Source organism: Acipenser ruthenus, chromosome 4 (genome assembly GCF_902713425.1).
Source record: "Acipenser ruthenus chromosome 4, fAciRut3.2 maternal haplotype, whole genome shotgun sequence".
Taxonomy (NCBI): domain Eukaryota; kingdom Metazoa; phylum Chordata; class Actinopteri; order Acipenseriformes; family Acipenseridae; genus Acipenser; species Acipenser ruthenus.
The window spans coordinates 12,515,167-12,538,895 of NC_081192.1; the positions used below are offsets into that span (position 1 = coordinate 12,515,167).

Genomic DNA, 23,729 nt, shown 5'->3' on the forward strand with positions numbered 1-23,729 from the left:
TTAAAACAACCTCCTCCACTAGAATTTCTACCTTTGCGTTGCCTCTGCCTGTCCCCTGTGGAGAGCTGCGTCTGTTGATCGCTCATTTTCAGTCAGTGTAAGCCTCCACCTTTCACAATAAGTCACTGTCCAAAAAATACACCTGGACTGCTGGGGCTTCTTACATCACAGTGGTCACGGGTAAGTCTTGGACATTATCGTGCACATTAAATTATCGCTCACAAAACATGTAGTGTGCACACTGTGGTATGTAAATTAGCCAAATAGCCACATACAGACGTGCTCAAATTTGTTGGTACCCCTCCACAAAAAACGAAGAATGCACAATTTTCTCTCAAATAACTTGAAACTGACAAAAGTAATTGACATCCACCATTGTTTATTCCATATTTAATAGAAATCAGACTTTGCTTTTGATTTTTTATTCAACATAATATTGCAAATAATAAAACAAATGAAAATGGCATGGACAAAAATGATGGGACCGCTAACCTAATATTTTGTTGCACAACCTTTAGAGGCAATCACTGCAATCAAACGTTTTCTGTAGCTCTCAATGAGACTTCTGCACCTGTTAACAGGTAGTTTGGCCCACTCTTCCTGAGCAAACTGCTCCAGCTGTCTCAGGTTTGATGGGTGCCTTCTCCAGACTGCAAGTTTCAGCTCTTTCCATAGATGTTCGATAGGATTCAGATCAGGACTCATAGAAGGCCACTTCAGAATAGTCCAATGTTTTGTTTTTATCCATTCTTGGGTGCTTTTAGCTGTGTGTTTTGAGTCATTATCCTGTTGGAGGACCCATGACCTGCGACTGAGACAGAGCTTTCTGACACTGGGCAGTACGTTTCGCTCCAGAATGCCTTGATAGTCTTGAGATTTCATTGTGCCCTGCACAGATTCAAGGCACCTTGTGCCAGGCGCAGCAAAGCAGCCCCAAAACATAACCGAGCCTCCTCCATGTTTCATTGTAGGTATGGTGTTCTTTTCTTTGAAAGCTTCATTTTTTCGTCTGTGAACATAGAGCTGATGTGACTTGCCAAAAAGCTCCAGTTTTGACTCATCTGTTCAAAGGACATTCTCCCAGAAGGATTGTGGCTTGTCAATATGCATTTTAGCAAATTCCAGTCTGGCTTTTTTATGTTTTTCTTTCAAAAGTGGAGTCCTCCTGGGTCTTCTTCCATGGAGCCCACTTTCGCTCAAAAAGCGACGGATGGTGCGATCAGAAACTGACGTACCTTCACCTTGGAGTTCAGCTTGTATCTCTTTGGCAGTTATCCTTGGTTCTTTTTCTACCATTCGCACTATCCTTCTGTTCACTCTGGGGTCGATTTTCCTCTTGCGGCTGCGCCCAGGGAGGTTGGCTACAGTTCCATGGACCTTAAACTTCTTAATAATATTTGCAACTGTTGTCACAGGAACATCAAGCTGCTTGGAGATGGTCTTGTAGCCTTTACCTTTACTATGCTTGTCTATTATTTTCTTTCTGATCTCCTCAGACAACTCTCTCCTTTGCTTTCTCTGGTCCATGTTCAGTGTGGTGCACACAATGATACCACACAGCACAGTGACTACTTTTCTCCAATTAAATAGGCTGAATGACTGATTACAAGATTGGAGACATGTGTGATGCTAATTAAAGAAACTAATTAGTTTGAAATATCACTATAATCAAGTTATTTATTATCTTTTCTAAGGGGTACCAACAAATGTGTCCAGGCCATTTTAGAATATCTTTGTAGAATAAGCAATAATTCATCTCTTTTCACAGTTGCTTTGCTTTATTCTATGACATACCAAAGGCACACAAGTATACATGATAAAATAGCTTTTAATTTCATCACTTTTCAGGAGGAATGAAGCATTATTTCAATGAGCTGTAAGGGTACCAACAAATTTGAGCACGTCTGTAAATGAATGCGTTCTCTGTTAGTAAATGAGACAGTACATTTAGATTTATGGCAGGCTTACTACTTAATGTACACATTACAGCTACATTAAGTGCCCTTTTGTAAATGAGGCCCATTGTGTATAGTTTGCTAACAATTTTTATTAAAAAAAATATTTGTATTATTTTAGCAATTGGTCTCTTCTGGATTCGCACATCAAAAGTGCCAGTGTTTAAAATAATGTGTTTTCATCCCTTACAATTGTAGGTTGAAATGCGTGGTGGCTTGGTGGTCGTATGTATGACGTCATTTACTTCAACATTTGGAGTGACATCATATGTACGGCTGCTAAACTGCTGCATGGGACATCAGCATTCAATGGAAACATTACTTTCATATGTTGTATTGCATTAAACTCATTAGTCCTGAGTTGTTATAATTATGTCTATCAAATTGTTTTCAAGTTGTTGACTCTGTTTTTTAAAGCTTGCCTTTACTAGTAATAAAGAATAATAAGTATGCATAAGTGTTGGCATTGAAGACCGAGGCCCATATGCATAAAGTTTACCATGGTGATGCATAAACGCCATTTACCGTCAAAAAACATCACTCATCGCAACTTTATAAGAACATGCCCTTATAGAGCAAAATGTTCTCATTAACATATTTGTCTGATTCATAAATCTTTACTGTACCGTTAATTGACCCTTACCGGCATCATAATTAACACATGCCTCAGACCAGACGGAGAATGAGATGTGTCTTAACGGTATAATTTCCTATCATTATTTCCTATGTTTAGGAACGTGTATTTAAGCAAAGAGCAATAATAAAAAATAATTTTAGGTTTAATTATCCAATAATTAGGTAATTTAAGTATTTTGTTATTTATAACACATACATTAAATTGCATTGTTAACTCGTCTGAACAGATTAGGCCACTTACTGGTTGGAAAACATACAAATCAGGTTTGTTGCCTATTCATTGTCTACGTGGAGAAAATGGAAGTCTTCACCTTTGGGGAGAACGAGAAAATCAACTGAAGAGTTAAATTGCTAGAAACAAGGCTGTGTTCCCATATAATGAAGCTTACAAACTCACTGCATGATTTGGATTCTGATGTTAGCAAGTTTTTTCAGGTAAAAAAAAAAAAAAAACACTATTTTTCGTTCCTATATTGATCACTGGCAGTGCGCAGAAAGCTAGTAACTTCACATTTTTCATAGCATTCCATCTATCGATTAGAGGCAGCTCAAGTCATTTTAAAGTAAATTATATTTTGTTAATGTCTCAGTCCTACAATTCTAGATAATGCAAAACCTTTGGCCTTAGTTGCTGAAAAATACATTTCATGTTAAACAGGATCGTAGTTAGTTCAATAAGTTGTATTTTAGTAACTAATAATAAATTGCAAGAAATAGGTAGCATTTTCTAATCCAATTTCGCCATGAAACCGAGTAGTATTGTGTGACAGGCAGGATTTTTCATTCCCTTTACAAGCGGTGCAGTCATCACAGTGCTGGCAGAAGTCCTCCATATCTTGCCGGCACTGTCCCCAGTAGGCGTTGCCTGGCTTTGTTACGCGAAAGTGGCCGGTGCCTGGAGTGCCATGTCCTCAAGGTGCATGGGACCACCACCTGCCACCTCACTTCCCCGGTCGTTGGCTCTCTCCTCTCTCTCTGTAGGACTCCATCCCTCACGCTCAGGCTGGTCCATTGTGCCCACAGCCCTCTTGTGGCAGCCAACTCCCGGGCCACCTCTTCCCAAGCTAGCCATTGCATCAACAGTCCCATTATGCAGTTCTCCTCCTGGCTGTGCCTCCAGCCGACCACATCCACCAGCACCAGCTCCCTACACTGCACCTTACCGGTTTGTCTCACTTCAGTCACAGACAACTCTGTGCAGCCCTCTCTGGCAAAGGGTCGGCGGGACAGGGCTTCCACGTTTGCATGGCAGGCTCCAGCCCGATGCTGGATCTAGTAACTGAAGGACTGGAGCTGCTCGATTCAGTGGGCGACCTGTGCCTCCAGTTCCTGGAATGTGTCGAGCAAGAACGGCAAGCGGGGATCTGGAGGGGAGAGCACCGGCGACTGGGTCGGAGCCTCCCGGAGAGCGTCAAAGGCCGTCTGGCGCTTCTCCGTCCAGTTGTAGGGCTCTCCTTTTTTCAGGAGCTTCTTCTAGGGGGGCTTCGTAGCGAAGTCCCAGATGAAGCGGTAATAGGACATGAGGCCCAGGAACCCTCAGAGCTGGCGCTGGTCAGTTGGGCCCGGTGTCCCAAGAACCGGCACTTCTTCAGATGCAGCTTCAGCCACGCCACCGCCACTCGTTGCAGCATCGTCAACAGGGCTTCAGGAGCAGACTTTAAGGTCTCCCCATGGACCAGCAGGTCATCCAAGTAGACCAAACACTCCTGGGGGTGAATTCCCTTCATTCGTGCCGCTGGGGCAAGAACTATCTGCCAGTACCCGCTTTTAAGGTCCCACAATGAGAACCATTTTGCCAGCCACCAGGTCCAACGACTCGTCGATACAGTGGAGGGAGTAGGAGTCCTTTGGTGCCAAATACTGCCAGGGGACTCTATTTCTCAGGGACTCTATTTCGCATAACACCGGCAAGCCCGTCTAGGGGTCAGGACGCTCTCACTGTCCTAGAGCACGGCCTCGACCCTTTCGGCATGGGCCACAGTCTGCTTCAGGGAGGTGGGGTCAGGCCGCGGACGAAAGCCTCCTTCGCCAGGTCTCCTTGCGCGACCAGCGGGTTGTCCGGATATCCTCGCCGCGCCAAGTACAGTACGTCAGCGTCCAGAACCCTAAGCTTCTCAACGCTGGCTCGTATGCGGGTAGGGAGGCACTGGCGCAGGCCTACAGCAGGCTCCTCCCTACCAAAGCGGTGGTTGAGGGCAGTAGAGAGGGCCTCGAAATCCCTGAGCTCTTCATGTACAAGATCTAGTAGCATTTGCAGTGCTTCCCCTTCCAGCACTGCTGCTAGCTCAGGCAAAACAAGGCCTCTCCAGTAAGACTGGCTATTAATTGCAACAATTTGTCCCAATCAGTCTTATCATCGAACTTGGGGATGCTGAGGTAGGCCCTGTTGTTATTGTCAGTCATTTCCGGGTCCCCTGTGCCTCCTTCTGGTGTCACTTCTGGCATCAAAAATGATTATTAACGATATACAGTAAGTTCTTAAAATCATGTTTGGTATAAACATTTGAATATTATTTATTAAGAGCTGCATTTTCAGGACCCATTGAGAATAAAGGATAATATAACCATAATAAAATATAAATAATAAAGTCCAGTCTACTCATAAGCCATGAGCGACAGTTATTATAATGTTGTAGCGCATTAATAATTATAGGTACTTTTAGGGACGTTTTGTTAGAAAAAATAACTTTAGATGCATAACATGTACAATAAAAAACACGCTTTCCTGTTCCGTGAATTGAATGACAAAAATGTACTGTAACAATATATGTTTAGTTTTTTTTACATCCAAATGGTGAAACTCAAAAAAAACATACGGTGTCGTCTCTCCTGTTCATCAGATTAGTCGTCCCGCTGCAGGTTCTGTTCAGTCCTAAAGATTATGTTAAAACATGGCTTGGCACAACAATAACGCATGAAACCTACAAGCAGATGAGAACTTGGTATGTATATGGATGCTTCTGTAAATCAAAACCGGTACATTAGTAACACTATAGATTTATTGGTTTTTACACAGTGATTAAAACCTTCAGCGTTATGGCTTAGCTATATTTTTAACCTTAATTTCCCCAAAGCTTTATTCTCAGTCAATCTAAAAAGATTGGTATCTTGTTATACTATAAAGATTTTAGGAAGCCTGTGCTGTTTTTTATGTTTTATTATTTCCCTTTTCAAAAAGGAAATCAGTACCACATCAGCTCCTACAGTGTTTTTATTGCCTTTTTGTCAAGAATGGAAAACCACACAAATTAAATTGTCGCCTGCTCATTTTTAACAGGGGTATACATTGTTAATGTTTTGGAACAACATAATGGCTTTATACCTATTCTGGTAGTGCTGATGCAATGCAATCAGCATGTGTAACAGTACCTGCCAGTTGAGGCTATTTAATAAAGGTTTCCTTAAAAAGAGTCTCCTTTTTCTCAGTTTATCTTTGTGAATGGACAAATACGTGTTCATTTTACCATGTGTAACAAATGAAATGTGCTTTGATTTTGCTTAGTATGTAGGAATACCTAGACATTAAATAAACCATGGTACAGTATCATTGTTGACTATGATTGATTCATGCTCAATCATGGTCTAACAATGAATGGTTAGCAATAGTTTGGTTTGTAAAGCTACTTTAGTTTTTGTGATGTGGTACTGTCTTTAATTCTTCAGTACTACAAATGAAAACTAAAGTTATTGAGCAAACAAAGGTACAAAAAAAACTAAACCTTGGGAGATTTTAGGTTTTTATACTAGCAAGGGGGATGGGTGTTGATAAACTAGCGAGGGAGATTATTTGCGTCCTCTAGATATATCATATGACAAGGGCTGTGAATTTTCCTTTTTTAAAAGGTTCTGGGAGAAAAAAGTGCTCTGTGCTGCTTCCACATCCAGTAACGCATCCCATGCCTTTTGTTTGATATAGAGAAACCAAGGGAAATGATATGTTCTTTGTTCGAGAACCAATCCAGCACATAATACTGCATGATTATGAAAAGCTTTTTGATAGAAACACATTTTTTATTTTGGGGGGGGGGGAGGTGGGGGCCCCACTATAGAATTTGATGGGATTAAACTGCCTTTCATTTATATATATATATATATATATATATATATATATATATATATATATATATATATATATATATATATATATACCATATATAAACAGTATTAAAATAGGTAAAATGGAGACAGAACAGAATGCATTGTACAGATGACGTTTACATTTAACAAAAACAATGTTATTTTGATTCTTGCACCCTTGCATGTATACACGTTATCCTTCTGGCACTCTGCTGCAGCAAACCACAATTCAACCCCCACTATTTATTTGAACAACTCTTGCAGTGTATAATGCTAGAGATCTCGCTAAGAAGACACAACAAATATTTAAATGAGTATATTGCTGCTTTTTTCATTAACATATTTTCTGTTAGTATATACAACAACATGCAAATTACGGTATGTTTGCGCTGCGACTGGCCCATCTTAGTACATCTACCCCATAGTCTCCCAAGCACTCTCATGTTGCTTGTTTCTCATTTGCTAACATTAATATTCATTTTTCTCTGTTCAAAATATATTGAGTTAATTAAAGAATGGAGGAAACGCTGAAAATAAGGTCCAATATGTGTTACAATGAATATGAAGAAAAAGTATGTTTTCTTTTACATAAAAGAACACTCTATATAATCTACATTTCCCTAATATTTAATTTCTTAACTTCTTAATATATTATTATGGATCTAAACAGTAGATGATCTGTAATATACTGCCAGAGTTAATTAGGCCTAATTATGAGGACCAAGGCTATGAAAATCAAACATCAAACCGTGTATGTGAACCTTTTCAGGGCATTACTTGAGATTCATCCATTGTTGTTTGAGTTTAGATCATTATTTCCCAAATGCTTACACATTATTCCAGTAACAACAACAACCAGCTGCAAATTGCCAGAACCAGATCATGGGGACAATTTGGCTGAAATTCTGTATTCCCAGGGATAACTAAAAGAGCAGTCATTGAGTATTATCTACATAGTAGTATATGCATATTAAGTTATATGAACCAAATGTTGTGCTTGTAAGACAATTCCATAGTTTGGACGAAGATACATTTTAATCAGAAACTCATTAAAAAACAGTGCCCACAGGAATTCAAAGAAAGCATGTTGGATTTATATTTAATCTGTTATTAATTGCATCCTTGAGTGCTGCATAGGCACAAATTATTTTGTATACAGTACTGTGTGTTTTTAAGCATGTATATTCTGTAAAAAATATTGCTGTTGTCATGTCTGAGGTACCCTTGCTTACATTCTTTTCTTTTTATACAGAGGATGCTACCAAGCCTTGCTACAGAAACGTATGCAGAGCCTACAATAGGAACTGTAGTGACTCCTATAGGGACACAAAAAATTGAAGAAAGACAAAAGATAATAGATGCTCAATACAAATGCTTTGAAAAAATGTATAGAGATCCTTCATACAACAAAACAGGTAAACATTCTTCTGTTGTATACCTTTTTAGAGCTTTCTCGTCTGACAAGATGCTCCTACTTGTTCAATGGGGTAGAAAGGGGATAAGGTTGCCAAGCAATCATTTTAAATTCTGCTATAGCCACAAGAACATTTACAGCGTGAATTTATCTTAGAGAAAAAAAAAAGTATCTTCAAAGCTTTTGCCATTTAAAACAGTCTTCACCCAAGCTTGACCTTGATCATTTGCATCACAATAAGTTATCCGAAACTGTATTTTCCTTGTGATTCAGATTCTTCTTGCCTGTGACGAGTTTCCATAGATTTTCATATAAAATATTTAATAGCAGTCCATCAACATACTACTAATGATGACACTTCATTAGTAACTACCTCAATATCACCACAAGTTTACGAACAGCATAAATTAGCGCTCATTATACAGGAGCAATCAGAATGTGCATCTCATTATAAATAGATTTGCAATGCTGAAAGTCAAGATGTATAACTTCCTTCTAGCAAAGATAAATGAGTTGGTTTAGTGAACAGAAAGAAGTAGTAGCCAAATAATAATAGGATCGAGCTCTGACTTCTGCAGACTCTGACCTCGATGCAACTATGGCACCGGCCAAAAAGAAAAGGATAACAAATTTCCAGAAAGACAAAATTGACCTGTTAGTTGGTGAAATTGAAAAAAAATCTGGCTCTTTTGTACAGCGGTATCGGCGCTATGCTTTAGTGCGAGAGGTCCCGGGTTCGCTCCCGTCCTCCGCCTGTGTGTGGATTGCTGCGCCCTGTGTGATGCGCCTGCCTGCGGGAACCAAGATCGCTACAATATGTAACCCTTGGTTATATCAAAAATCATAGAGGCCAGGTCAGAAATTGTAAAATGCAAACACAGGTTTTATTTATTATTACAAAATAATTATACAAACAGCAGACATCAGTTCCTTTTTATGAATGTATAGTACTACTAGAAGCCAATCGTGAGCTGAGCAGTCAGTGTAACACACTGTATCTAATATAAAATTAACAAAACCAGTGAATTGACATAACAAGGAAACAATAATAACACAAAATCAAACGATCCAACACAACACTTTAAGTGCTCCAAAAATAAATAAAATAATTAAGTGACAAACATAGTGGCAACCGCCCCCTTTTAAAACAATTAGTGCACACACAGCAATTACACACATTCATCGACTGCATCTAAATAATCATTCCCATGCAAGGACTATAGAAAAACATGAAAGGAAAAGGAATAAAGCTGCCCAGCTCATTACAGGATATTTATACAAACTGAAGTTTTAAAAGAGCAGAACCCCACTGAATCCCCAGAAACGTTTAAACAGGAAGTTTCAAATACGACCAGCTAATTGAATCTATGCCAGTGAAAGGCATGCGTAAAATAACAGGCACAACCTGAAATTATAAATCAGGAAAAAATGATAATACATCAAGGGTAAGCGCGAAACATCGATATTATAATGAGATTTGTACATTTGCATACGAAAGTAGTTTGAAACGAACAGTTGTAACTAAACTATGGAAGCGCATTGCTGCCATACATTAAATATATATATATATATATATATATATATATATATATATATATATATATATATATATATATATATATATATACAGTACTGTGCAAAAGTTTTAGGCAGGTGTGAAAAAATGCTGTAAAGTAAGAATGCTTTCAAAAATAGACATGTTAATAGTTTATATTTATCAATTAACAAAATGCAAAGTGAGTGAACAGAAGAAAAATCTAAATCAAATCCATATTTGGTGTGACCACCCTTTGCCTTCAAAACAGCATCAATTCTTCTAGGTACACTTGCACAAAGTCAGGGATTTTGTAGGCATATAGTCAGGTGTATGATTAAACAATAATACCAAACAGGTGCTAATGATCATCAATTCAATATGTAGGTTGAACCACAATCATTAACTGAAACAGAAACAGCTGTGTAGGAGGAATAAAACTGGGTGAGGAACAGCCAAACTCAGCTAACAAGGTGAGGTTGCTGAAGACAGTTTACTGTCAAAAGTCATACACCATGGCAAGATTGAGCACAGCAACAAGACACAAGGTAGTTATACTGCATCAGCAAGGTCTCTCCCAGGCAGAAATTTCAAGGCAGACAGGGGTTTCCAGATGTGCTGTCCAAGCTCTTTTGAAGAAGCACAAAGAAACGGGCAACGTTGAGGACCGTAGACGCAGTGGTCGGCCAAGGAAACTTACTGCAGCAGATGAAAGACACATCATGCTTACTTCCCTTCGCAATCGGAAGATGTCCAGCAGTGCCATCAGCTCAGAATTGGCAGAAAACAGTGGGACCTTGGTACACCCATCTACTGTCTGGAGAAGTCTGGTCAGAAGTGGCCTTCATGGAAGACTTGCAGCCAAAAAGCCATACCTCCGACGTGGAAACAAGGCCAAGCGACTCAACTATGCATGAAAACACAGGAACTGGGGTGCAGAAAAATGGCAGCAGGTGCTCTGGACTGATGAGTCAAAATTTGAAATATTTGGCTGTAGCAGAAGGCAGTTTGTTCGCCGAAGGGCTGGAGAGCGGTACACGAATGAGTGTCTGCAGGCAACAGTGAAGCATGTTGGAGGTTCCTTGCAAGTTTGGGGCTGCATTTCTGCAAATGGAGTTGGGGATTTGGTCAGAATTAATGGTCTCCTCAATGCTGAGTACAGGCAGATACTTATCCATCATGCAATACCATCAGGGAGGCATCTGATTGGCCCCAAATTTATTCTGCAGCATGACAACGACCCCAAACATACAGCGAAAGTCATTAAGAACTATCTTCAGCGTAAAGAAGAACAAGGAGTCCTGGAAGTGATGGTATGGCCCCCACAGAGCCCTTATCTCAACATCATCGAGTCTGTCTGGGATTACATGAAGAGAGAGAAGCAACTGAGGCTGCCTAAAGCCACAGAAGAACTGTGGTTAGTTCTCCAAGATGTTTGGGCCAACCTACCTGCCGAGTTTCTTCAAAAACTGTGTGCAAGTGTACCTAGAAGAATTGATGCTGTTTTGAAGGCAAAGGGTGGTCACATCAAATATTGATTTGATGTAGATTTTTCTTCTGTTCACTCACTTTGCATTTTGTTATTTGATAAATATAAACTATTAACATGTCTATTTTTGAAAGCATTCTTACTTTACAGCATTTTTTCACACCTGCCTAAAACTTTTGCACAGTACTGTATATATATATATATAACCCTGCCCATGGATCACAAGTGATAATATAGTTGACTACGCCACCCTTACTAGATGTTATAATTATATAAGGGAGTTTGAGTATTTAAACAAGCAAATCTTAAACCCCCCGCATAGATTCCCTTCAGTTAAATGAAAGACATAGACATATATGCAGTTCAAAGATGCCAAAGCTGTTTATTAAAATACAAAAGAAAGAGATGAATAAAAAAAGCTCAACAGATATCATGCAATTCAAACCAAACAACAAGTACAGTAATATTAATTAGATTGATGTATTAAGGCAACTTAAGACAATAATTAATTAAGACAATAGTTAAACACAAGCAGTGCTATCCACACATAAAGAGAGACAACTAGGTTGGTGTAAAATGTGAAATATCCTAATATTCCTTTACGACACCGACAGCCCAGCTATAACTCAAGTGCAGAAGGCCAATCACGTACAGTTATTAAAGATCCAAACCTAGTAGAAGAAAGCAACTTCAACGTTCAAAACAATACATAGATCAATTATTTCATTATGTATAGCACCAAAGTCTCATGTGCAAAATAGCAAGTTGCAATATTTATACACTAATCAATAGTCTCATTTAAATATGTATAGCAGCAAAGTCAAAGTGCCATGAGTGCATAATAGTATTAGCTGCCTAATAGGTGGACTAGATATTCAAATACACATTTATCCTAATGCAACAAAACCCCAAAGTCCAATCCGTGCTTAATGATATTAACCAGTTAATGCAGACACTTAACAGTCGGGGTATTAAAGCAGCATAGAGAAAATCGTTAGCGTCAGTACAAAAACTAAACTAGTTATCTGACATTCACATGGTGTCAATGTGTTTACAAGCAGGATTCCCCTGGGTTCTACAACTCTACCTGTTGCAGTCAACCTGCTACATATATATACATATATATATATATATATATATATATATATATATATATATATATATATATAATGTAATTTCGTGATAGGGAATTATCACATAATTACGCAATAGGGAATTATCACATAATGTCATGATAGGGATCATTTATGGGCACTTTTTACAACCATGTTGGGACCGGACACTAACAGTAGTGATTTGTTTGGAGCACTGATCGGAATCTGTACAAAAACAAAAATACCTTGTCTAGTAAAAAGAAACAGCTGCCAATGTTATACACACCACAGTAGTTTGATATTATAGTTTCATTTCTACAGCTGCTATCACCAATCATTTCATTATGATAGCATTGTTCAGATTATGCTTCTACTTATGATATCCATCTGCTGATTATAGACTGCAGTAATATTATACAATCCAAATATACACTATATCACTTGTACACATAATTCTGAGCAGCAATTACTATATAAGCTTTGAAAGCCATTAGAACTGTTTTTCTTTTACAAATAGACATTTATATTAAAACATGTTTTAATAAACTTTCTGAGGTTAGTCATTATACTGTCTGTGTATACATATATACACCACACACAAACACCCAACACAGCATGATGAACTGGCACCAGAGCATGGCTCTTTATTATCTCATTAGATAGATGCAAAAGCATCTGCACAATGAACAGCAACCTCAGAGCTGCATGAGTGTCATTGAATTGAGTAAGATACTGTTGGGTACTCCATTGTTACAAGAATCAGCGAGCAATCGGGAACTGAAGGGACCAAAAATGTGTCTAAATTGTTTGCTACCTGTGTTGTAATTCCCTGCAGAGTGAATACCTTCATAGGTTACTGTAACTTATACAGCAGTGTATTGCTTGTGCTAAACATAACCGGTAATGTTATGTTTAGCACAAGGTGACCATTATTACTCGTTCTCAATGATACAAGTCTTACATAAATGCTAGTGTATGAACCTAAAGAGACATTAGCACCCCCATAGTGGACTTGTCTACAGTAATTTGTTAGCACAAAGTAAATATTGATATGATATGGTACAATGGTAATTCAGATAGATTAGAAAAGATTGAGGGAATAACTCATTGGTGCTTGAAACTTTTGAACCATTTTGACTGAGTCACTTTGCAACCGATTCAATTTGGCAGGGGTGGGGTTGGGTGAGGTGTGCAATTGTATAAGTGCAAAAACACACTCCAGGGTGTTTAAATATAGTCCAATATCAACAAGCAATGTCATTGTTAAGGTTGCTTGGTAGTTTGCAGTTTACTATGCTTTCACTGTGATTTACTATGCTTGCCAGTTGTTTGCCATGCGTAACTACACTTTGCTATGCTTTTACCTCAGTAAACTTTTATAAGGGAAGACACATACAGCTGTAGACTAAGCCTGTACAAACATGTTCCGATGGTTCTTTACTGTTACAGGGGAGAAACGTTACATTGGCAAGCTTGTCTTCATTATCATGGGAGCTGTGATATAAACAATGGATCATTTCTGATAATAGGTCCTTACTGTAATCGAACCTGGGATGGATGGCTGTGTTGGGATGACTCACCAGCCGGGACGTATACCTCTCAGAACTGTCCTAACTACTTTCCAGACTTTGACTCCACTGGTAAGGCATTGTTAGTGGACCCTATTCGCAAAGCTTTAACTCAAATCAGTTATTTAAAGAATATTTCTTTCCAGTGTTTCATATTTACAAAGCCTTAAACACACGATTCTGTCTTAAATTACTTTGTGCAGACTCATGTACTGTATATTGACATATCCTGTTGTCAAAGCACAAACTAAAACAATGAGTTTAAAAATAAAATATTTAAATACAGATAATCTCATTCAACTCCATCATTGTAGAAAGGTAGTTTTTTTTTTCTGGTCTAAATATAACCATGCATAATCTATTACTGTACAGATGCTGTGTCACTATAAAGAAGAAAATATATTCAAATGACTGCTAGATTATTCCAGTACATTACAGCAGCAATTACATCTGGTTATAATTTAAATAATGTACACAATTAAAACAATATTTTCTACAATACATGGTTTCCAGTTTTTCTGACTTCATTACAATTGAAAAACGTACATGCTATACAGTTAACTGAATAATGCTGTTTATTGTACTCTTTAGAGTTATACATTTACTCTGTCTATAACAGTTACATTCTCTAGAACAAGTTACTTAGAATATTAGAATCTTGGAATAGATATGTGCCTCTGTCTGTTTTTTGCATACTGTATGTATGCTACGTTTCAATATCTATCCAAGAGATGATCCAATGTAATTGTGATGCAACATAATAATGACATTTTTTAGCACAAGTTATCTGGGGATATACTGAAGAACCTGTCCATCTTTCAGTATGTCATAACTGCATTTTTATATGCGTGAACAATACAGTGGATGTAGGTCATAGTGGTCTACATTTTAATGAAACGGATACATTTGTATTTACATAATCAATGAGTCATCATGAAGCCCAGTATTTATTCCACAGATGAGCATGTATGAATAACCAACAAGACCTGTTATGTACAGCTATCCTCATGAGTGAAATAAACACAGCATTCCATGAATGTACATAAAGTATCCCCTGTATAGCTTTATGGGGTACAATGTATGGCAAAGAAGATACATTGAAATCTAAAGTAAAGGTTTTGGGGATTTACTTTCCTTAAACCAAGCTCTGCATCTGCTAAGCAATGATGCAACACTTTCAAGGGTGCCATTTGCCTAGTCATTCTGTATAATTCTATAAAACTAACATAATGCTTTTATTTGTTTTTTTAAGAAAAGGCAACAAAATTCTGTGATGAAACAGGCAGCTGGTTTCGACATCCTGAAAGTAATAGAACATGGTCTAACTATACCCTCTGTATTGCCTATACAACGGACAAATTGAAGGTATAGTCTGAAACAGAGGATTTCCTGGAGTATGGCTTTTAAATGTACCTTGTATAAATTATACTTTAAGTTAATTTGATTAATATAAATATATTTGCACAGCGCAGCAAGAAGCAGTGTGTCTATACCCAGCATACTGTTTGAAAACAGCAAAACCAATGTATTACCGTAGTAGAGGAACTAACGCCATTACAATATACTGCACTGGACTCTCAATCTGTATTTAAATTTGACATTATAGGATAAATAGTGAGAGAGAATTATTATGCCTTATGAGAAATAAATATATCTGCTTGTGGCCAAAAAACATTGATACTGACATATACATAGGAGATTTTTTAAGCATTGTCAAATCTCAAAATCCTAATATTTAGATATTGAGCACTGCATCCCTACAGGCTTTCTGCCTGCCTCTATCAGTATTTCCTCCTCCCAATTGAAGGCATAAAGCTCTTGATTCCTTCATAGCTTGCTTCTAAAATTGGAAGTAAAATATCTTTGTTGTGAAAAATAACTATTGAAACTGCTGTAGGATTGAGTATACGGAAACTGCTGTACTACAGTTCATACGAATTAATCATTCATTGGTCAAAAGTTAAAGTTTCTACAAACACTTTATATCATGAACTTTAGGGTTATCTAGGTTGCTTTAATATACCTTTCTTCAGTATACCCAATACAAACTTAAAACTTATATATGACTATGACAGTCAACAAGAACAGAAAGTATCAAAAAGTAGGAGGCTGTGTGGTCCAGTGGTTAAAGAAAAGGGCTTGTAACTAGGAGGTCCCCGGTTCAAATCCCACCTCAGCCACTGACTCATTGTGTGATCCTGAGCAAATCACTTAACCTCCTTGTGCTCCGTCTTTCGGGTGAGACGTAGTTGCATCAGCTGCAGAGTCACTTACAACTACGTCTCACCTGAAAGACGGAGCACAAGGAGGTTAAGTGACTTGCTCAGGATCACACAATGAGTCAATGGCTGAGGTGGGATTTGAACCGGGGACCTCCTGGTTACAAGCCCTTTTTTTAACCACTGGACCACACAGCCTCCTATAGTAATGTAAATTTCTGACCTTACCGAATATAAGAAGACACTCCCTATCATTACAGTGTAGTCCCTTGCCTTCCATGAGGTTTGAATTCACAAGCACCAAAATTTGGAATGAAAAACAAACAGAACAATGGCACTTGAAACATCTATTGCTTTTCTCTGCTTTTTTCAGATGGCGTATATACTCTACTACATGGCCATTGTTGGTCATGCTTTATCCATAGCTTCTCTATTGATTTCCCTGGGGATATTCTTCTATTTCAAGTAAGTATACTGTATAACATCATTACCTGGTGTTCGCTACCATTCACTTTTTCATAGTGTTTGTGCTGCACTCTTGCAAGCCTAATACTCTACAGAGTGTCCCAAGTGCTTGTTTAATGTGTGCAGTTTCAGTTACTTTCCCGTGGAGGGTTTTTTTGTTTATTTTTTTAAACAATACATAATATAAATATTGGCACCTAGCAAGTCCATCCACAATTCAAATTTGTGTTTTTAGGTAATCTTGCTGCAGTTGTTTTCAGGATAAAACCTCACGGTTATTTTACTCATTGACAGAAATGCAAAGGATAGTATCAAAGGTATATACAGTTCTACCTTCATAAAGGGATGCAAGGTTTTACGAAATAAACTTATCTTTGACTAATCATAATACAAAGAAAATCAAATTCAGTTATACTATATTGACAACACAAGTCTGAATTAATTATCCCTTTTATTATTACTTAAAAATCACAGAAAACACATGCGCAGTAAGAAGTATTCCACATCTCTCGATAAGCTAATGTTTTGTGCATCCTACTTTTCATGGATTGGCAAGCATTAATCAAATCTTGCCAGTGTCCAGCATTTATTCTGTTCAAAATCATGTTAAATTGTTTCAGTGTTTATCAAAATTGGGCCTATAGACCCTTTTTTTAATTAGCTTGTAAATGAATAGTGGAGACTTCAGGTGAATTACAGGCAGTGAAACCTGTGATCTTTACAGGTACTGTAAAGGTGATATATATTCAATATGAGTGGTCACTATAGACCAGGATCCTTACAGGTGGTCAGGTCACACTTTTCTCAAAGGGGGGTAAAATAAAAAGCTCAATACAATGAGATATAACACCATCCATATAACGGTAAAACAGACTACTAGAAAACTGTGTATTACATTTTCCTCAAGTAATTCACAACCTGTTTCACATAAGATTGTAGGAAGTGATTTGGAAATAAGAAATAAAAAAAAGAAGATTCACATTTTAACTTCAGTGATGTCCAGTCCAGATTTAGATGCTGTGATTACAAATATCTGCCATGCATGAAGCTCAGAGGATTAATTAGGGGGAAATCCTGTTTCCAGATGCTGAAAAGGTGAAATTTCTAACATGGTGCAAGACTAATAAACCTCTTAACCTAATTTACAAAGTTCAGCCCATAACCCAAGTGATCATAGATATTGTTATTTTACTATTTTACTGAGCACTAACTTTAACATCAGTGTGCCATCCAGATAAAATCATGCAAATGCGTGGTCAACGCGAGTGATTATTGACAAACTGGCTGTTTACCACGCATATGAGAAAGCCTGTGCCGAATGTGGTCGAGGGATAAACTAGGTAATTGATAGCCAGTTAATCCTTCGGCCACAATATAAAAACCTGCAGCTTTGGTTGAAAACGGGTTGGTTGTTCAGAGGTGGAACGTGAGTAACAGAGAAACTAAAAAGAATAATAACAATTGCTACTCGTGCTGGCTGTCTGTTTTGGCCAATGGGTAATTGTATGTAAAAATAATGTGATATCTTGTAACAATTGTAAAGTCACCCTGGATAAGGGTGTCTGCTAAGAAATAAATAAATAATAATAATAATAATAATAATAATAATAATAATAATAATAATAATAATAATAATAATAACATGCTGTTTTGTTTTGTTAAAGCGTTTTCATTTTGTTCAAGCCTTTTATTTATTAATAAACCACACATCAGCGCTTCACTCACTCCAGTCTGTGTCTGTCTACTTCCGGGTCTGACGTCACCACCAGCCATCCTGTTCACAGTGTCATTTAAAATGTTTTTGTAAAAAAAAAAAAATATATATATATGTTAATAATAGACAAAGGGCCTCATTCACTAAACAGCGGTAATGTGTTTTGCATACAGTAAGCCCCTTTACTGCGTGCTTTGCACACCTGCTGTATTCACTAACCATTGGCAGGCAACTTGGCGTGTGGAAAGAAACGCACAGAAAAAGTACAGCGTTCGACTCATTTAAATATAATGAATAATGTTAATGTATGGAAATGTATACAAAACACGTCACAAAATACCACAAGGGATTTAATATGCAAACCATATTCACTTAAGGGCGCTAACTTTACTAGCTGCCTCAGCTTGTGTTAAAAGTACCTCTTATTGAAACCAGACGGTCACAGAACCAGCAGAAGAGCTGCACAGGAGAGCGAGAAGAAGAGTCAGGGAGAGAGTATTTCAGACCAGGCAGAGGTTACTAGGGCTGTGTGAGGAGGAGATAATAACTAGATACAGATTGAGCACAAATCATACTAGCCTTATATGTAGGGGCCCAGAAAATTCACAATATCACGAATTTCACGGAAATCGTGTATTTGACTGCCTACAATGAAAACTATGCATTTTATTTTCCTTACAGTATTTTATATTAATCTTCACCTCCCCTGTTCATTTCATACTTTTATCAAGTAAGAGCAGCGCTACAATAGCTGTACGCGGTCCAGCGTCAATGCCTTGCATTTGGTTACTACGGCAACGGGGTCAAACAAATACGGCTTCATGATTGATGAATTCCTCATACTGTACAATGACGTAACATGCGAATCAGAGGCGGGAAGTTTCAAATGGTTGTTAAATAGTGTTGATTTATCATCTTGCAGTGTATGATTAACATGATAAAATGCAGACAGCTGACAAATCAAAAAAAGCTAAATTCATTTCAACAGAAGATCACGTTCTGACCATCGAAAAGGGGAATTTGCATGCATATGGTGGGATTCTGTTTTGCTCAACTTGTATTGTGTCTTTGGATCATCTAAGAAAAGGTACTATTGACAAGGATCTTGACAGCGCAGTACACAAAAACAAGAAATTTGAAGTTGAAGTTCAGGCTAAACAATTACCGAACAAACATGTCACAATCACAGGATTGTTTAAAAAGAGCACAGAAAGTGGAGAAACACGTAATGTCAGCACATTTGAATTAGTGGAAGCCTTTGTGCAGCGAACATACCAATACAATGGCTGGTCAATGAAATATTACAACATTTTTTAATGAAAAAAAATCCCTAATTGTGGAGCCGTGCCTAACAGTGACAAACTCGGACGAAAGTATCTCCCTAAAGTGTCTTTCATAAAGAAAAACAGAAAAGCTTTGGTTTTGTCATTTCAGGTTTGCAGTTAACATTTCTCCCGTGTTTAATATTTTGGGATTAAAAGCAGCAAAATAGTCTATGGTAATTACACGGTCATTGTAATTAACGTGTCAACATACTTTTTAAAGGTTTACAAAACTTGAAAATGTTGCTGAATATGTCATTCAAGGTTGTTTTTAAAAAAATTATTTTGTCTGCTAAACGACTCTTGTTTCCAGCAAAAGTTTGTTTCTCATTTTTTAAAGATTGTTTCAATAGCGACTACAATGTTCCAATGTACTCGTACATCCTCAGACAGTCCGGGATATATGAACATTACAAGGCAGGTGTATGTGCAACACTTTTGGCTATGTCAATACATGTATAATTGACTGAGCGAGTGCTTTGCTGACATTTGATTAATATTACAAAATAAATCAGAGGGAGATTAAGTTGAACAAACAAATATTTATTTGATTTGCAGAGTTAAACATAAATGTTCCATTAACAACTACTTTCTTTGCTTTGACTGTCTCACAGGATGCTGTGATTTGGGACAAGACCCCCACCCTCCTCCTACAGAGGGCATTTATGTTGTCCTTAATGTTTCATTGAAGTTAATTCCCCACCACTTCTTCTGCTAATACATTTAGTTCCTGGTCTGTAAAGTTTAGATTCCTCACTCTGTCCTCCTTGGTCGCTGTCATTGTGACAAGCTCAGAACCGCACTTACCTTTTCTTTATAGTGCCCTTATATATATATATATATATATATATATATATATATATATATATATATATATATATATATATATATATTATAATACAGTGTGTGGAAAACTCATGCATAATTACGCGTGTTGAATTCCACGCGATGTGACAATTTGCAAATGAATCATTTAGCTTGCTTTATTTGTGCATATAATTAGCTTAGTAAATAGAGCTACTGCTGGTTAATTTTTGCACACAGTGTAGCTTCCCCCTGCCACGCGGTAATTCTGGTCATTTACTGCCGTTTAGTGAATGAGGCCTAAAATCTTAAATAAATAAATAAATAAATAAATAAAACACACACACACACACTTAGAAATGTTAACCAAATGCAGGTTTGCATTGTGACTGTCACCAAGCATTGTGATTTAGATTAAGAATTAACATTTTATTTAGTTTACTACTGTATATTAGCACTTTGCTAATAAATTAATCTGTTGTAAATATTCTTGTTTTTCCAGGAGCCTCAGCTGCCAAAGGATAACTCTCCACAAGAATTTGTTTTGTTCCTATGTATTAAACTCCATTTTTACACTTGTACACCTCACTACGGTTGTAAGCAACCCAAAGGTAGTGGAAAGTAATCCTGTAAGTATCATTTTAACTTGTTTTTATTGCATGCCAGTCAATTATATTAATAGTTAACTAAATTCCACTTGCATTACACTATTCTGTTGCAGCTGTACTTATGATTTAGGACTTCCCAGGTCACTACACATATTCACTTACATTATAATTTTATTTCAAAGGCAATGTGGTACTTCTTTAAGTGAGTTTTTATAAGTGTGTGTCAGTTGCATCACCACAAATGATTTTTAAGCAGGTTCCTTTCATAAAACAATTTGTCATAACTAAAAACTAATTTACACGTAAACACCCCCTTCTCATTTTTATTTCACATATCTTCTGGACATGTTCAGGAACAACCAAAATTTCATCATCACTTAGTAAATCTACATCAATTATACAGTCGTTCGATTTAAACTCAGCTTTTGCATTTCTTTCCTTTAATCATTGTTCAAACAAGCTTACACCCCACTTACATTTTGCCTGAGTACTTCGAATGATATTTATGTCTTCATCTGTTTTTGGTTTGGCAAAAAGATTAATAACTTGACTTTCTGTGTCTGGTTCACATTCCTTAGTTAAATCTAAAAACGTAAGCCTTGTGCCTTCGGCTCGGAATCATAACGCCAGTCATGGTCACACTGTAGAGCCTTCATCAAAAGGGCACTATTGCTGTTAAGAAATGTTTTTTGGGTTTTTTTTTTCTAATTTTTTATTTAAAAAAGAAAAAAACACTTTTTAAAACCTATATTTACCTTGAACTTGTAATTATTTGTTGGGTACCCTTCCACTAATAAGTTTTAGAAAAATTGTTGCAAAAATGTTCATAATGGATCATATACATAATTAGATTTTTAAAAAAAAACAGTATTAAACAAATAACTTTTTACTTGTTTTGGTTTGTTGTTGTTAAAAGAAGCTCCAGTTGAGCTGACAGGCTGGGATTGACTGATTTGGCAGCTGCGGGTACAGGACTGGCTGTTTTCGTTGGTGCAAAGTATTGATTAGCTAGTTTTGGTGGATAATAAAATACATTTGTTTAGTATTTGCTGTCCAGTAGAACTGAGCTTTCATTATGGCAAGTCAAAATGAAAAAGCCGGCACTTGCATAGATTGATTTTAAGTTTGATTGACAGTTGATGCTGTGACATTCCAGCGGGCATCTACTGTCTTTTAGAAGCCTGCTAGAGCTGGAAGCTGATTAGCTGATGGTACTGAATCATTTTCTAAGTGGTATTTGAGTTTCCGATGCATACTGTGCTGTGATCAAAGATGGGCCAGATTGTTTTAACTTCTGGCAATATCAATAATACAGATCTTTCCCACATATACATTTAACTGAAATGCTCACAAGCTAATCCATCGTAGATGCCATTCACTACTATCAACGTGTAAATTTATGATCCGGGGCTCACATAACTTTTAAAATTAGGTTCTCACATGAGTATCAGCAGAATCCAGGTCTAGCTCCATCTCCTCTTCTGACAGTTTAAACAATTGGGATGGCAGTGTCAAAGACCACAACAATAGTTTCTGAATGTTTAAGTAGGAGTCTGGATTGCTGGTTACTACAATTTTTAACAAATCATCATACATTCTATATTTATGTCAATATCCTACCACCATATTGTCGCCCTGGGCGATTCAAAAGCAAATATCCAAACACTTAGTCACTTTATTAGTGTTGCTGAACAAGGCACAGTGGTATTTATATATGGATATAACTGAGGGTGAAAAATATATTATTTTAAGTAAAATGGTTAGGTAGATTTTTTTTTTTTTTTTAAACTCACATTTAAATGTAACAACTTTCAAACATCGGCGCCTCCTCTTACCCCCGCTCAGTTTGGGAAGCGAAGAGTAAGCAAGCTTCCTTAATTAACGCCATTCCCCGTAACTGCATCCCTCTTCTCTGAATGGACAGATTAGAGGTCTATGCTATCACTGGTTGTTTTAAGTGCCAATTAAAAGAAAAGTATTGATCTTATGAACTGGAGTGGTTCCACCTATCACGCTCCATATTTTAATAAAAACATGAAGCAGCCAATGATAGCGCTAGCAGGGAGGGACTGTAGTTAAATTGGAACCCTCTCGGAGATAGTTGACAGAGCCTGGAGAGCCTGAGTCTCTGGGGAAAAACCCAGAGATTAGGCAGGTATGGCTCACCTTGCAAGCGTGAGCACCCTCGCTGCCTTTATGAAAAATGCTTCCCTGTTAAAAATGTACTAATGCCTTTGCGTCTTAAAGAACAATATGGAAGTCTGCATTTTTCTTTATTGGTTCACATGCGTACCAGTTATGTGAACCCATGGTTATGATGTCATGTGTAACTAAGAGTACCGTTTTAGTAAAAAAATAAAAATAAATGAGGTGTGGATATATAATTATGATATTATGACATTATTAATATTGTAGATATCAAACTTTTTACATTGCATACAAACTAGTTTTCTATTTCTTTCTTTGTACCAATTTTACTCGCTGCATATGTATTAGAATGATCCTGCTTTTATTATATGTAGAACCTTGGTGTATTTCGGGGGGGTGGAGCTGGGGCTCCTCTCTCGTGTCATCCCGCTAAAATATCTGTCAGTCACCCTAAACGTACCTGCCAGTCACCCTATTTAAACTGTAGCCAACTCCCGGGTTCTTGTCTTGCTTTTCAGTTTCCTCCACCCTCCCTTCCTCCTCCGCTTTTCTGCGTCACCTCTGCAACGGTCCCCTGGGGGCAAGTGAAGGTCACTTCCCAACCTTAGAGGCCGACAATGTCGCCTCACCCTCCGAGAGGAAGGTTCCTGCTGGTCAGAGGGGACCCCCGGCCAAAACTTTT

At 37.5% G+C, this 23,729-nt stretch overlaps 1 protein-coding gene across 1 annotated transcript in view; it reads left to right on the forward strand.

Moving 5' to 3' along the window:
* LOC117399939 (calcitonin gene-related peptide type 1 receptor-like) overlaps positions 1-23,729 on the forward strand; it is a 99,101-nt gene that overhangs the window by 48,530 nt on the left and 26,842 nt on the right. The window contains exons 3-7 of the mRNA XM_033999397.3: positions 7,921-8,083; positions 13,729-13,839; positions 15,020-15,132; positions 16,360-16,451; positions 20,794-20,920. Of these exons, the coding sequence (XP_033855288.3) occupies positions 7,921-8,083; positions 13,729-13,839; positions 15,020-15,132; positions 16,360-16,451; positions 20,794-20,920 (606 nt within the window). The remainder of the gene's footprint in view (positions 1-7,920; positions 8,084-13,728; positions 13,840-15,019; positions 15,133-16,359; positions 16,452-20,793; positions 20,921-23,729) is intronic.